The sequence below is a fragment of the Microcaecilia unicolor genome, chromosome 3 (assembly GCF_901765095.1).
Source record: "Microcaecilia unicolor chromosome 3, aMicUni1.1, whole genome shotgun sequence".
Lineage (NCBI taxonomy): Eukaryota > Metazoa > Chordata > Amphibia > Gymnophiona > Siphonopidae > Microcaecilia > Microcaecilia unicolor.
The window spans coordinates 179,917,599-179,932,806 of NC_044033.1; the positions used below are offsets into that span (position 1 = coordinate 179,917,599).

At 48.5% G+C, this 15,208-nt stretch overlaps 1 protein-coding gene across 3 annotated transcripts in view; it reads left to right on the forward strand.

The window, feature by feature from the left end:
* The window catches only part of NEMP1 (nuclear envelope integral membrane protein 1), an 80,748-nt gene extending 66,453 nt beyond the window's left edge, over positions 1–14,295 (forward strand). For 2 of the 3 annotated variants that reach the window (XM_030196657.1, XM_030196658.1), the window contains one exon: positions 11,631–12,674. In XM_030196657.1, coding sequence (XP_030052517.1) covers positions 11,631–11,811 — 181 coding nt within the window. In that variant the 3' untranslated portion in view covers positions 11,812–12,674. Of the gene's footprint in view, positions 1–11,630; positions 12,675–12,803 lie in introns of those variants that run through there. The other variant, XR_003941470.1, reaches the window with a different exon arrangement.
* Positions 14,296–15,208: the final 913 nt, after the last annotated feature.

The following is a 15,208-nucleotide window of genomic DNA, read 5'->3' on the forward strand; positions in this document are numbered from 1 at the left end:
ATGTTTGACATGTCTGGGCTGTCAAAAGCCCAAACCTGTCAAACACAGGGGCTGGAGGTCCATGGGATCACCAGGCCCTGACTACCCCTGCCCCAACTCCCCCGCCCCCCCCCCCCCCCCCCCCACCCAGCGTTGTCTGTAGTGGTGGTCCAGCGTACAAACGGAACCCCCTTCCGGCCCCCCCCTACCTTAGTTGGAGGAGGGAGATAGCCTGCCTCCCTCCTCTTCTTGGGTTGACGACGGCACAAAATGGCGGCGCCCAGCCCCGCCCAATGCATCCTGGGATGCGCTGGGCGGGGCTACAGACCATTCCCTTATATGGTCTGTAGCCCCACCCAGCGCATCCCAGGATGTACTGGGCAGGGCTGGGCGCCGCCATTTTGTGCCGTCGTCAACCCAAGGAAGAGGAGGGAGGTAGGCTATCTCCCTCCTCCAACTAAGGTAGGGGGGCCGGGGGGGGGGGTTCCGTTTGTACGCTGGACCACCACTACAGACAACGCTGGGTGGGTGGGCTGGAGGTCCACCGGACCTCCAGCCCCCCCCCCCCCATCGCTCGGGAGGGGGGGGTTTGGCCTGCGGCCACTAGACCACCAGGAACCATTTTTTGGGGGGGTTTGGGGGGGGGCTGGAGACCCACCGGATCTCCAGCCCTTCCTGAACCGGGGGGGGGGGGGGGATCGTCCCCCCCGTCGCTCGGGAGGGAGGGGGGGTTTGGCCGGTGGCCACTAGACCACCAGGGACCATTTTTTGGGGGGGTTTGGGGGGGCTGGAGACCCACCGGATCTCCAGCCCTTCCTGAACCGGGGGAGGGGGGGGGATCGTTGGAGGGGAGGACTGGAGGTCCGCTGGACCTCCAGCCTCCTGTTGGCAGGTTTGCTTTGGCGGGGAACAGGGGCCTGCCAGCATGCAACTGTATGCTGGACAGGGCTCACCATTCCTCCCCAATGATCTGCAAACCCTAACACCAGCTCAGAGCTGGCGTAGGGTTTGCCACGGCCAGCCACCCAAATTTTGGCGCGCTGGCCGCTGATCATTGGCGATGAATGCGCTGAGCCCTGTTTAGCATGCATTTGCATGCTACTTGCGCAAAGAGCCCTCGAGCACGTTGTTTCACGCGCTCGAGGGCTCTAATCATGGGGCGGTAGCAAACGCCGGCGCTAGTATGGCGCTAACAGCCTCTAGCGCCAGTGTTTGCTTTTGATCATCTGGTGGGTGTGAATGAGCTAATTTAAATTTTATCCTAGACCTATCGAAAGCCAATGTAAATCATTTAACAATGGAGTTGCTCTCTCATATTTTCCCAGACCATAAATCAGCCTTGCAGCTTTATTCTGTAAAAACTGCAATTTTTTTAAATAGCTTGTTCATTAGCCCTCCATACAATGAGCTACAGTAATCCAAATATGAAGGAGAATTACCTGTGCCACTGTTCTAAAACTATAAGGGTGTAGCATGGAGCGTGTTGCCCTCAATTGTCTTAGCCTAAAAAAAGTTTTTTAGTCAGTGTTTTTAATTGCAACTCAGAAGACAAATTGGAGTCTATAGCACTATACAGTGGTCCTCGATTAATAATTTTTCACCTCACTCTAATTCTATGTTTCGCTAACAAAGATTCATAAGCTTCACACCACCTTATCTTAGTCTTTAACCTATTTAACTTCAAATTATTAACCTGAGCCAAATTTGTTTTAACAATAATTACCTTCAGAAAAGACAATATCCTCAACTTCCTCAGCAGTACAAAACAAAAAAAAAATAGAGACCATAACTCCTAATGTTGACAATCTTTTTCATAAAAATCTCCAAACCATTTCAATACTATCCCACCCATACCAAACTGACTTAATCTATATAACAACTGCTTATGATCTACTGCATCAAAAGCAGCTGAAATATCAAATTGAAGCAAAATCATTTGTTTTCCTTTGCTTAGAGCCATCTTAATTTCCGTAGTCATCTCTAACAGAGCTGCTGTACTATGTAATGGTCTAAAACCGTGTTGCGAATCGTGTAAAAGATCAAACTGTCATGTGCTCTCTGATTTGAAATTTACAATAAATTCAATAAGCTTGGCAAGACAAGGGATGCTTGCCACCTGTCTGTCATTTTCAGCCTTAGACAAATCTGCCCCCATTGATTTTGGAATTGGTATTAACATAATATACGCTAAGTCAAGTGGATAAATACCAGAACTCAAGGTGGTATTGACAAACCATGTCAACCAGATTGCTATATCAAAAGGTACAACCTTGAATAAATAAGGAGGACAAACATCTAGATAACTAGATTTCTTTGACAACCTTTTGAGATAAACCCTGATAGTATCTGCATCCACACTGAAAATTGATCCTATAACAAATCTCCATACATTCTTGCCCTCTTATCCCCCACTTGAACCTGCCATCGATGATCTTGACTAATCACTTGGAAACTTTGCCTAATTGTACTAATTTTAGTCTGAAAATAAATTACCAAATCATCTGCAGGACCTTCACCTTCTGCCTATGAACACATGGGCTATATCTCACCCCCTCCCCACTCAGTAGTATATTGCCCTCCTTTCCAATCCGCTTCCCACCCTCCTTCCACAAAGAGGTAAAATTCCCCTCTTCTACTACCGATGTACTGGAAGGCTACCTTTTATTGTTTGTGGGATTGGGCAAAGTGGGGAGGGAGAGGGGATCTTGCCTTCCCCTCCCCCCCCCCCCCCCCCCCCAAAAAAAAAAAAACCCACACTGACCATTGTGGGCTAGGTATCTTTTCCTTTTTATTTACAATTTGAAATGTCAAATCTGGTATTTAATTTGTGTACATCATTGCATATGGTTGTTCTGTACTCTGGGGGTGGGAAATGCAATTGAAATTCAAATTTGATATTTAACTCTTGCCTAATTTTTAAAATTGTTTTGTGTAGCCCAATGGAAGTGAAAATGAAGCCGCTGCTTAGTGGTCAATTTACCTTCAAAGATTGGCAAACAGTGATTTGTAAGTTTTTGTTTTTTTTTGTAAAGGCAAATTCAAGTATCATTGCAACACGTCATCTCTATCCTACCACCTCTGCACTAAACATGCGTTATCTTCATCCCAATAGCAACAACCATTGAAGGCTTCTACATCTAGTCGACATCATCAGTGTACCTTACTCCTGTTATAAGAAAAGAGTCAGACGAAGCTGATAGCTCCGATTAAAAATGAAAACCTTACAAATGCTATCGCTAGGTGGATAACCAAGGATGATCGCTCCATTAGCATTATTATGGCCTCCAGGAAGTTCTGAGAGCTGCAACAGGATGTCGAACCTATGTACTTCCAAGCAGGTCAAAGATTGATGCACGCATCAAGAGATCTCTTCAGTGTGGAAGAGAGCAAGATTCAAGCACTTCAAGCGACCCACATTGCACTTACAGCAGTTAATAAATAAATTACTGGACATTAGTAGCCAGCGACAGCTACCTGGGAGTCATGTGTCACATGCTGGACCATATTTGAGACTGCAGTCTTTTCCACTAACTGTCTACAATGTGGCAGAACGCCACTTTACTCCAGTTTGTGCAGAACTTAAGTCGGGTTGCAAGGGAATGGGAAATCTGTGTTTGGTCTGCTGCTTTTTGAGCACATGCCATGCTTTGCCTACACTCTCCAATTGTGTGTTAGCAAATGGTTGAGAGTGGTTTAGAGGTCATTTTGGCAAAATGTAGAAAAATTGTCGGCCACTTCAAACATAGCCCTGCAAATCAAGTGAAGGAGCACCAGTGAAAACTTAATTTGAATTCTGAAATACTTGTTCAGGATGCGTCTACTAGGTGGAATTGTATCCTAGACATGATCAAGAGACTGGTTTGGAACAAAGAAGTGGTGATGGCACTACAAACTGTATATTTTTTTTTACAAATTTGTAATTCTTTATATTGTTACTATGTAAGCCGCATTGAGCCTGCCATTTGTGGGAAAGCGCGGGATACAAATGTAATAAATAAAACTTTAGCTCAACCTTGGCATAGACACACATTGAGCCTCCTTTGAGTGGGAGAAGCTTCATGTAACACAGACATTCTCAAACTCTGCAAATGTGTAACAGTGTTGCTAGGTGGAGATCAATATATCTCATGATCTGTGATATTGCCATCCATATGCCATCTTCATCATGCTATGATGGTGTTGGATAATGATCCAGCATACGCAGTTCTCTTCAAAGAAGCATTTTATTCAGATCTAAGAGGCCGACAGCTAAACTGGTCCTGGCTGAACATTGCAACTGCACTGAATTCCTGCTTCAAATTCCTCAAGTGTCTGCCAAAAAAGCAGCGAAGTGGAGTGGAACGGGTAGGCGTGAATCGCTTTGTTTACTCTTTCCAAAAATACTAGGACTAGGGGGCACGCAATGAAGCTACAACGTAGTACATTTAAAACAAATCTGAGAAAATATTTACGCAATGTGTAATTAAACTCTGGAATTTGTTGCCAGAGAATGTAATAAAATCAGTTAGCTTAGCAGGGTTTAAAAAAGATTGGGATAGCTTAAAAGAAACATCCATAAACCATTATTAAAATGGTCTTGGGGAAAATCCACTGCTTATTTCTAGGATAAGCGGTATAAAATGCATTATACTATTTTGGGATCTTGCCCAGGTACTTGTAACCTGGATTGGCCACTGTTGGACACAGGATGCTGGGCTTGATGGACCTTCGGTCTGTCCTAGTATGGCAGCACTTATGTTCCTATGTTATGAGCTGCAGAGTCTAGTGCTGTGTGATGAAACGGATGCTGAGACAGAAACCCCATGTACATAACCACAAGAAAAGGAGGTTCGTTTTGCACCGAGTATTGATCATTCTCCGAGGACAAGCAGGCTGCTTGTTCTCACGACTGGGGTGACGTCCGCGGCAGCCCCCACCAACCGGAAAAAAGCTTCGCGGGACGGTCGGCACGCAGGGCACGCCCACCGCGCATGTGCGGCCGTCTTCCCGCCCGTGCGCGACCGCTCCCGCCAGTTCCTTTTTTTCCGCGCCTGGAGAGAGTCGTGCCTGTGCCGCTCTCTCTGTTTCAGCCCCGGAAAAACCGTCGCGTTTACGCGAACCTTTTTATTTTCTTTTATATTTAGTTTATCGCCGCGCGCTCCACTTTTCTTTCTTTAAAAAAAAAAAAAAAAAAAAAAAAGGAGCACGCGCTCCCATTTTCCCTCGCTTCCAGCGGGGACGTAGCGTTGCGGCCTAGTGGCCGCACGGTCGTTTTTCATTTTCGAGGTGTGATTTCCGCCACCATCGACGACTTTAATTTCGCCGACGCGATTTTTCCGTCGATGTCCTCGAAGGTCCCGAGTGGATTTAAAAAGTGTGGTCGGTGCGGCCGGCCCATCTCGCAGACCGACACCCACGCTTGGTGCCTCCAGTGCCTCGGGCCGGAGCACAATTTCAAGTCGTGTCCCCTGTGTCTCGGTCTCCGGAAACGGACTCAGGTTGCGAGGCAAGTTCAACGGGACCGTATTTTTGGAACTTGCGCCGGCCCCTCGATGTCGACCTCGACGGCATCGGTATCGACGCCCGGTCCTTCGGTACCGGTATCGATGCCCGAGACATCGGCACCGATGGCATCGACCCCAGGAGAACAGGTCCCGTCGGCCCGCCGGTCCTCCGGTGAGGGTAGAGGTGAGAGGCCGCGTGGGCAGTCGGCCCCGGTCACTCCCTCAGCCCGTGGCCCACGGGACCGAACCCTGTCTGACCCGGTTCCTCGAGACCGAGGGGGATCGTCATCCTCCTCCTCCATGCCTCCCGGCGCCGGTGACGGGCATCGGAAGAAGGATAAGAAGCGCCGTCACCGGTCGCCCTCGATGCACGTCGGAGAGGAGTCGACGCCGAAGCGTCTCCATCGAGAGGAGAGATCCCCGTCGGTGATAGAGGTGCCGACGCAACAGGGTCCTGGCACCTCGGTGCAGTCTCCTGGCTCCCACCAGATCCGGGCACCGACACCCCTACCGGCCCCACCGCCTTTCTCGGCAGCGGGCCTGGACGAGTGCCTCAGAGCCATCCTTCCGGGGATCCTGGAAGGGCTGATGCGCCAGGCTGTGCCGGCGCCGGGGGTGCTTGCGCGCGATGACTGTGGCGCCGGCGACACCGCTGCCGCTTGCGGTGCCGGTCTCGACCGCCACGCAGGTGGAGTCCCCGTCGACGTCGATGGAGGGAGCTTCGTCCCCGCCGGCGCGGGAGTCCACCGCTCGACGACACCGAGGCCTTGGTGCCTCGACGTCGAGCCGGGCCCGGTTCAGGACTCAGCTACATGAGCTTATGTCCGATACCGAGGATGAGGCCTCGTGGGGGGAAGAGGAGGACCCTAGATATTTCTCCTCAGAGGAGTCTACGGGCCTTCCCTCGGACCCCACGCCTTCACCGGAGAGGAAGCTCTCACCTCCTGAGAGTCTCTCCTTTGCCTCCTTTGTGCGGGATATGTCTATCAGCATTCCCTTCCCCGTGGTCTCTGTGGAAGAGCCGAGGGCCGAGATGCTCGAGGTCCTCGACTATCCATCACCACCTAGAGAGTCCTCCACGGTGCCGCTGCACAATGTCCTTAAGGAGACGCTGCTTCGGAACTGGGTGCGACCATTAACTAACCCCACCATTCCCAAGAAAGCAGAGTCCCAGTACAGGATCCACTCTGACCCAGAGCTAATGCGGCCACAATTGCCCCATGACTCAGCGGTCGTGGATTCTGCTCTCAAGAGGGCACGGAGTTCGAGGGATACCGCCTCGGCGCCCCCGGGGCGAGAGTCTCGCACTCTGGACTCGTTTGGGAGGAAGGCCTACCAATCCTCCATGCTCGTGACCCGCATCCAATCATACCTGCTCTATATGAGCATCCACATGCGGACCTATGTGCATCAACTGGCGGACCTGGTCGAGAAGCTCCCGCCGGAGCAGTCCAGGCCTTATCAGGAGGTGGTCAGGCAGCTGAAGGCGTGCAGAAAGTTCCTGTCCAGGGGTATCTATGACACCTGTGACGTGGCATCTCGTGCTGCGGCCCAAGGTATAGTGATGCGCAGGCTCTCATGGCTGCGTGCCTCTGACCTGGACAACCGCACCCAGCAGAGACTGGCCGACGTCCCTTGCCGGGGGGATAACATTTTTGGCGAGAAGGTCGAGCAGATGGTGGACCAACTGCATCAGCGGGAAACCGCTCTCGACAAGCTCTCCCACCGGGCGCCTTCAGCATCCACCTCCACAGGTGGACGTTTTTCCCGGGCCCGGCAGGCTGCACCCTATTCTTTTGCGAAGCGTAGGTACAACCAGCCGGCCCGAAGGCCTCGTCAGGCACAGGGACAGCCCCAGCGCGCTCGTTCTCGTCAACAGCGTGCGCCTAAGCAGCCCCCTGCGCCTCCACAGCAAAAGCCGGGGACGGGCTTTTGACTGGATCCACGGGAACATAGCCGCCCTACAAGTGTCCGTACCGGACGATCTGCCAGTCGGAGGGAGGTTAAAATGTTTTCACCAAAGGTGGCCTCTCATAACCTCCGACCAGTGGGTTCTCCAAATAGTGCGGTGCGGATACGCCCTGAATTTGGCCTCCCTGCCTCCAAATTGTCCTCCGGGAGCTCAGTCTTTCAGCTCCCATCACAAGCAGGTACTTGCAGAGGAACTCTCCGCCCTTCTCAGCGCCAATGCGGTCGAGCCCGTACCACCCGGGCAGGAAGGGCAGGGATTCTATTCCAGGTACTTCCTTGTGGAAAAGAAAACAGGGGGGATGCGTCCCATCCTAGACCTGAGAGGCCTGAACAAATTCCTGGTCAAAGAAAAGTTCAGGATGCTTTCCTTGGGCACCCTTCTGCCAATGATTCAGAAAAACGATTGGCTATGTTCCCTGGATTTAAAGGACGCATACACTCACATCCCGATACTGCCAGCTCACAAACAGTATCTCAGATTCCGCCTGGGCGCACGGCACTTTCAGTATTGTGTGCTGCCCTTTGGGCTCGCCTCTGCCCCACGAGTGTTTACAAAGTGCTTCGTGGTGGTGGCGGCGTATCTACGCAAGCTGGGAGTGCACGTGTTCCCATATCTCGACGATTGGCTGGTCAAGAGCACCTCGGAGGCAGGAGCCCTCCGGTCCATGCAGTGCACTATTCAACTTCTGGAGCTGCTGGGGTTTGTGATAAATTACCCAAAGTCCCATCTTCAGCCTACTCAGTCTCTGGAATTCATAGGAGCGCTGCTGAATACCCAGACGGCTCAGGCCTACCTTCCCGAAGCGAGGGCTACCAATCTCTTGGCCCTGGCTTCGCAGACCAGAGCGTCTCAGCAGATCACAGCTCGGCAGATGTTGAGACTTCTGGGTCATATGGCCTCCACAGTTCATGTGACTCCCATGGCTCGTCTTCACATGAGATCTGCTCAATGGACCCTAGCTTCCCAGTGGTTTCAAGCCACCGGGAATCTAGAAGATGTCATCCGCCTCTCCACCAGTTGCCGCACTTCACTGCTCTGGTGGACCATCCGGACCAATTTGACCCTGGGACGTCCATTCCAAATTCCGCAGCCCACGAAAGTGCTGACGACGGATGCATCTCGCCTGGGGTGGGGAGCCCATGTCGATGGGCTTCACACCCAGGGTCTGTGGTCCCTCCAGGAAAAGGATCTGCAGATCAACCTCCTGGAGCTCCGAGCGATCTGGAACGCACTGAAGGCTTTCAGAGATCGGCTGTCCTGCCAAATTATCCAAATTCGGACAGACAATCAGGTTGCAATGTATTACGTCAACAAGCAGGGGGGCACCGGATCTCGCCCCCTGTGTCAGGAGGCCGTCGGGATGTGGCGTTGGGCGTGTCAGTTCGGCATGCTCCTCCAAGCCACGTACCTGGCAGGCGTAAACAACAGTCTGGCCGACAGACTGAGCAGAGTCATGCAACCGCACGCGTGGTCTCTCCATGCCAGAGTGGTACGCAAGATCTTCCGAGCGTGGGGCACCCCCTCGGTGGACCTTTTCGCCTCTCAGACCAACCACAAGCTGCCTCTGTTCTGTTCCAGACTTCAGGCACACGGCAGGCTAGCGTCGGACGCCTTTCTCCTTCATTGGGGGACCGGCCTCCTGTATGCTTATCCTCCCATACCTTTGGTGGGGAAGACCTTACTGAAGCTCAAGCAAGACCGCGGCACCATGATTCTGATAGCGCCCTTTTGGCCCCGTCAGATCTGGTTCCCTCTTCTTCTGGAGTTGTCCTCAGAAGAACCGTGGAGATTGGAGTGTTTTCCGACTCTCATTTCGCAGAACGACGGAGCGTTGCTGCACCCCAACCTTCAATCCCTGGCTCTCACGGCCTGGATGTTGAGGGCGTAGACTTCGCTGCGTTGGGTCTGTCTGAGGGTGTCTCCCGTGTCTTGCTTGCCTCTAGGAAGGATTCCACTAAAAAGAGTTACTTTTTCAAGTGGAGGAGGTTTGTCGTTTGGTGTGAGAGCAAGGCCCTAGAACCTCGTTCTTGCCCTGCACAGAACCTGCTTGAATACCTTCTGCACTTATCAGAGTCTGGCCTCAAGACCAACTCAGTAAGGAATCACCTTAGTGCGATTAGTGCTTACCATTATCGTGTGGAAGGTAAAGCCATCTCTGGAGAGCCTTTGGTCGTTCAATTCATGAGAGGCTTGCTTTTGTCAAAGCCCCCTATCAAGCCTCCTACAGTGTCATGGGATCTCAACGTCGTCCTCACCCAGCTGATGAAACCTCCTTTTGAGCCACTGAATTCCTGCCATCTGAAGTACTTGACCTGGAAGGTCATTTTCTTGGTGGCAGTTACTTCAGCTCGTAGGGTCAGTGAGCTTCAAGCCCTGGTAGCTCATGCTCCGTATACCAAATTTCATCACAACAGAGTAGTGCTCCGCACCCACCCAAAGTTCCTGCCGAAGGTGGTGTCGGAGTTCCATCTTAACCAGTCAATTGTCTTGCCAACATTCTTCCCCAGGCCGCATACCCGCCCTGCTGAACGTCAGTTGCACACATTGGACTGCAAGAGAGCATTGGCCTTCTACTTGGAGCGGACACAGCCCCACAGACAGTCCGCCCAATTGTTTGTTTCTTTCGACCCTAACAGGCTAGGGGTCGCTGTCGGGAAACGCACCATCTCCAATTGGCTAGCAGATTGCATTTCCTTCACTTACGCCCAGGCTGGGCTGGCTCTTGAGGGTCATGTCACGGCTCATAGTGTCAGAGCCATGGCAGCGTCGGTGGCTCACTTGAAGTCAGCCACTATTGAAGAGATTTGCAAGGCTGCGACGTGGTCATCTGTCCACACATTCACATCACATTACTGCCTCCAGCAGGATACCCGACGCGACAGTCGGTTCGGGCAGTCGGTGCTGCAGAATCTGTTTGGGGTGTAAATCCAACTCCACCCTCCAGGACCCGAATTTATTCTGGTCAGGCTGCACTCTCAGTTAGTTGTTCTTCGTAGGTCAATTTTCTGTTATACCCTCGCCGTTGCGAGGTTCAATTGACCTGGGTTCTTGTTTTGAGTGAGCCTGAGAGCTAGGGATACCCCAGTCGTGAGAACAAGCAGCCTGCTTGTCCTCGGAGAAAGTGAATGATACATACCTGTAGCAGGTGTTCTCCGAGGACAGCAGGCTGATTGTTCTCACCTACCCTCCCTCCTCCCCTTTGGAGTTGTGTGTTTCATCTTTTGCTAGTCATTCAACTGGCGGGAGCGGTCGCGCACGGGCGGGAAGACGGCCGCGCATGCGCGGTGGGCGTGCCCTGCGTGCCGACCGTCCCGCGAAGCTTTTTTCCGGTTGGTGGGGGCTGCCGCGGACGTCACCCCAGTCGTGAGAACAATCAGCCTGCTGTCCTCGGAGAACACCTGCTACAGGTATGTATCATTCACTGATTCCGAAGATGCTCCATTTCTGGAACCAGGCTGTTGACTGTTACATTTCCGAACCTCAGATAGACTAAGAGCTATGCCCATTTCAGTGGTGGAAGAAACATGAAGCGTGACATCTGGTCATTGCTAGACTGCCTATGAAATACGTAGGAACACCAGCTGCAACTGTCTTTTGTGAGCGCTTGTTTACCTTATCAGAACCCATAGTCAATTAAAAAAAAAATGGGCAGCTCTTTCAGCAGGCAATGTTGGAAAAACTTGTGTTCCTTAGCAGCTGGCTGAAACCTTAAGATGTATAGGGTGTTTAATGTATATGCTGAATGCATTGTTCTGTTCTTAAGACAGTATGTGAAGTAGTTTACTTATGCTGAATGCGTGTTTTGGCTTTTCTTATGGCTATTTTATGTTATAATAAATATATATATTTTTTTTTGTTACATTAGTACCTCGTGCTTTCCCACTCATGGCAGGCTCAATGCGGCTTACATGGGGCAATGGAGGGTTAAGTGACTTATTTCTTTTCCCTGCTTCCTTTATTTTTAATCACATGATTAATTCTGATAATGTTTTAATCAAAATGCAGCCCTAGAATTATTGTATAACATTTAATACAGCTGCACTCTGGGATGACTGCACTACTGCTGGTTTTTGATTTCTTTGAGGTGGGTGCTTTGCACAGTAACAGGGTTAGCCTCATGCAGGAATGAGTTTACTTTTTGTTTGTCCTGTGCTTTTATTGTGATGACTTCATTAGCCATCTCTCTCTTCTGCCAGGTTTGCCGACTTCGTGGAGGGTGCTTCCCACCTCACCCCAAATGAGCACTTAACACATGAGCAGGAATATGGGCTTGGGGGCTCATTCGTCGAGGATCAGCTCTATGAAGATCTGGAGGATTCTGACGAGCGGGAGGAACTTCAAAGCTACACACACCCCAATAACCATGTCACCTTCTAGGGAGTTGTTGGAACACTCGCCAGGGTGCAGAGCGACCACAACTGTGCTGAAGAAGCCACTGTATTCGAATGGATTCTGAGCAGGAGTGATGTCTAGGCAGCAGTGTGTGTCACATGCTGTTAATATATAGGTGCTGCTCTATAGGAGCTCCAGGTCCAGCTGTTATGTCTTGGGCTAGTATGATGTTCAACAACAGTATCTTACAGATGGCTAAAGGACTCTATGGTCATAAGAGATTTATTTTCTGCTCCTGGGCTGTAGAATTGCTGTTGAGTGCTCCTGGCAGATAACTTCAAGGGGCAACCTTGAAAAATATATGGCAGCTGGAAACTCAGGGACCTGTCCTTTAAGCCCCACTTGTTGAACACTGTGGATGTTTTACAGCAAAACTTGATTTGTTGAGTTCTAACTATGCTTGGGGAAGCGGGGGTATGTGTGTATGTGTGCGAGAAAGAGTGTAAGAAACAGAACGGATGAGGGAGGAAGAACAAGTGACTTTTTATAAATGTAATGTTTACCAAAGAAATGGTTCACAGTTGGGGCCTAAAGTTAATATAGAGGAGTATTTTCAAAGCACTTAGACTTATAAAGTTTAATAGTAAATTGTGGAACTTTGAAAGTCTAAGTGCTTTGAAAATGAGCTTCATAGTGTCTTAAGGCCTTTCTTCTATAGTGCCATTGATTCAAAGTGCCTGACTTACAATACACAAATATTAAGGTTTGTTTTTTTTCTGATTCAACAGATTTTAGTTTTTCTTGATTAGCCACTTTATTTTGCTGATATTCCTAGGTCAGGGGTAGGCAACTCCGGTCCTCGAGAGCCGCAGGCAGGTCAGGTTTTCAGGATATCCACAATGAATATGCAGGAGATAGATTTGCAAGCACTGCCTCCATGGTATGCAAATCTATCTCCTGCATATTCATTGTGGATATCCTGAAAACCTGACCTGCTTGCGGCTCTCGAGGACCGGAGTTGCCTACCCCTGTCCTAGGTGAAAGGGTGTTTGTGGGACATGAGAGGGACTAGTTGATTTCTACTTCTACATCACAAAACTGACCTAAAGCATTACAAATAATGTAGACCAAGTGTAATGTACGAGCAGGGTTTTTTTTTTTTTTTTTGCCAGTTTTTAGTATTATAGTATTTTTTGCTATCCCAAGAAAGGCCTCTGTGGTGCTAATGACCAGCCATTCTGTATTTACTTCAAAATAAACACGGAGTGAAAAATCCCCCTTTGTTATAGCATTGCTAATATCAGCTGTATTGTCTGTGCTGAATCCTACTGAGAATCTTCTGCCTCTGTGACTGTTTCTTTAAGATTCAGTCATGTTATCTGTGATAGCTTTTTAAGAGATTGCAGTGTTCCCTACTCCTTTTGAACTGATACAAGCGGAAATGTTACCCAGGAATATATATATACACTTTTTTTTTTACTCTTACCCCTCCTCATCCAGCTCACACCTGATAGCCATTGTGAACAGCAACCTAGCTTTTAATCTTCACTGCATCTCATATGTGCCAAAAACAGTAATGCTCTCTTGTGGTTAAATCTGCAAGATGCAGCTTTCACAAATGCATGTCATTGCTGCTCAAGGGTAGACCACTAGATTTGCATGAAGGAGCTTTTGCACCACCCTTTTTCTCATTCCCCCTACATCTGGGGTTTTGCTGAAGATCGGGCACTATGTTGTGCTAAGATGTTAACAAACTTTATTAAAATAAAACAGGACCCGACACAGGCTGTATTTCTGCCTACTGACCTGCATCAGGGGTCCAAAAATACATCTGAAAAAGCACACGTGAATGAGTCATGAATTTAAAGTATAAGAGAAAAGTGAACAATATCATAGACTAAAAAAGGGAGGAAAATATATAAAATAATAAAAACCAGGTAATCATTGTAAGTAGAAATCAAACATTCCCCTGGGCTCTGCTCTTGGGTTCTATATTTTGTGGTCATTCTAAGTTTTCCTACTAGTAACAGTGAGCACAAAATTAAGGGCTGCGGAATGGGTTCCATTGTGAGCAGCCAAAAAGTGGGAAGACATCTTACACTGAGCCAACTTATAATCATGCAATGCAGAAATAATAAAATCCAGTACAAATTAGAACTGCTTGGTGCAAGAGGAATGGCAAAGGTTGCACTTCATGCTGAGCACGTTACTGATAATTAAAACATGAACTATATGAGCTACAGCACTGTCCTGCATTTCTCTTGGTTATTTAACCTTGGGATTGCATGTGTTTTGTTTCACCATAAGGACAATTCATACACTGTTTATAATTGTGCAGTGTATTGATAATGGGAAAAGCAAACACCAGGGAGAAGATCATAAGGGAGAGATTTTAAGTGGTTTTCCTTCCTGCTAAAAGTATACAGAAATGCTTTCATAATGTATCTTAAGCTGTGCTGTTTTATTCCTGTGACCTGGCGCTTACAGGTAGGTGAAGTACGTCAGCCCAGAGGCCATATAAAAAATATAAGAAGATATGCAATAAGAAGCTAGAGGTCTGGGTTTTAATTTAACTGTATGTGACTGCTCTCTGACTCTTGTTTCATGCCTTCTTAGTTTGCAAGGTAAAATAAGGTGTGTTTTTTTTCCCCCTTCTGTTACTGTCCTTTAAGAATAAGACTACAAAACTCTGGAATCTTCAGGTAGTTGCTGATATTAGACTATGGCTCTGTTATTGTCTGGTGACATTAAGTTCGCCAAGGAATAAATTCTGAACTTGGCAAGCTGTTAGCAAAGCACAGTAAATGAGCATGTAAAAAGTATTTATTTTGGGAACTCATGGGTCTCGTTCTGGCACTGAAAGGGATACTAAATAATACCCTCAGAAATGGCAGAGTGGACATCCAGTATTGATTTTCCTCTGATGCCATATATTTGTACTGTAAGAAATATGAGCAAGGAGATGTTGGTTCCTGTTGTGAACTAATCAGTCCTTTTGGGGTTGTAATGGCTTTTTTTTAAAAATTAGTTAGGGGTGCCTCATTAGGTTTAAAATGCCTAACTCGTTTTTAAATATTTCCCTATATAATATAGTTTTGTGTGATATTTTACATTGGCCTTGAGAAACATCACTGCAAATGTTGCCTGTGTTCCTGAGGAAAAATGTTTTTCATTTGGATATGAAAGGCATAATATAACATTGCTCACTTAAAAATATATTTTTTTGCCTTGAGGCTATACTGTTTATAAATGAATTCCTATTTTTAAATAAAGGACACTTTTTTTTGTAAGAGTGCTGGTGAGTTTTATTGTGTGTGAGTGGTGTCTTGCTTTTGATGAAACTCATTCCAAAAAGCATTGAATACCTCTTGCTGTAAAAATACCCATTTCTGGTGCACTAAGATCCTAACCCCTCCCCCCCCCTATTTACAAAGCCATGCGG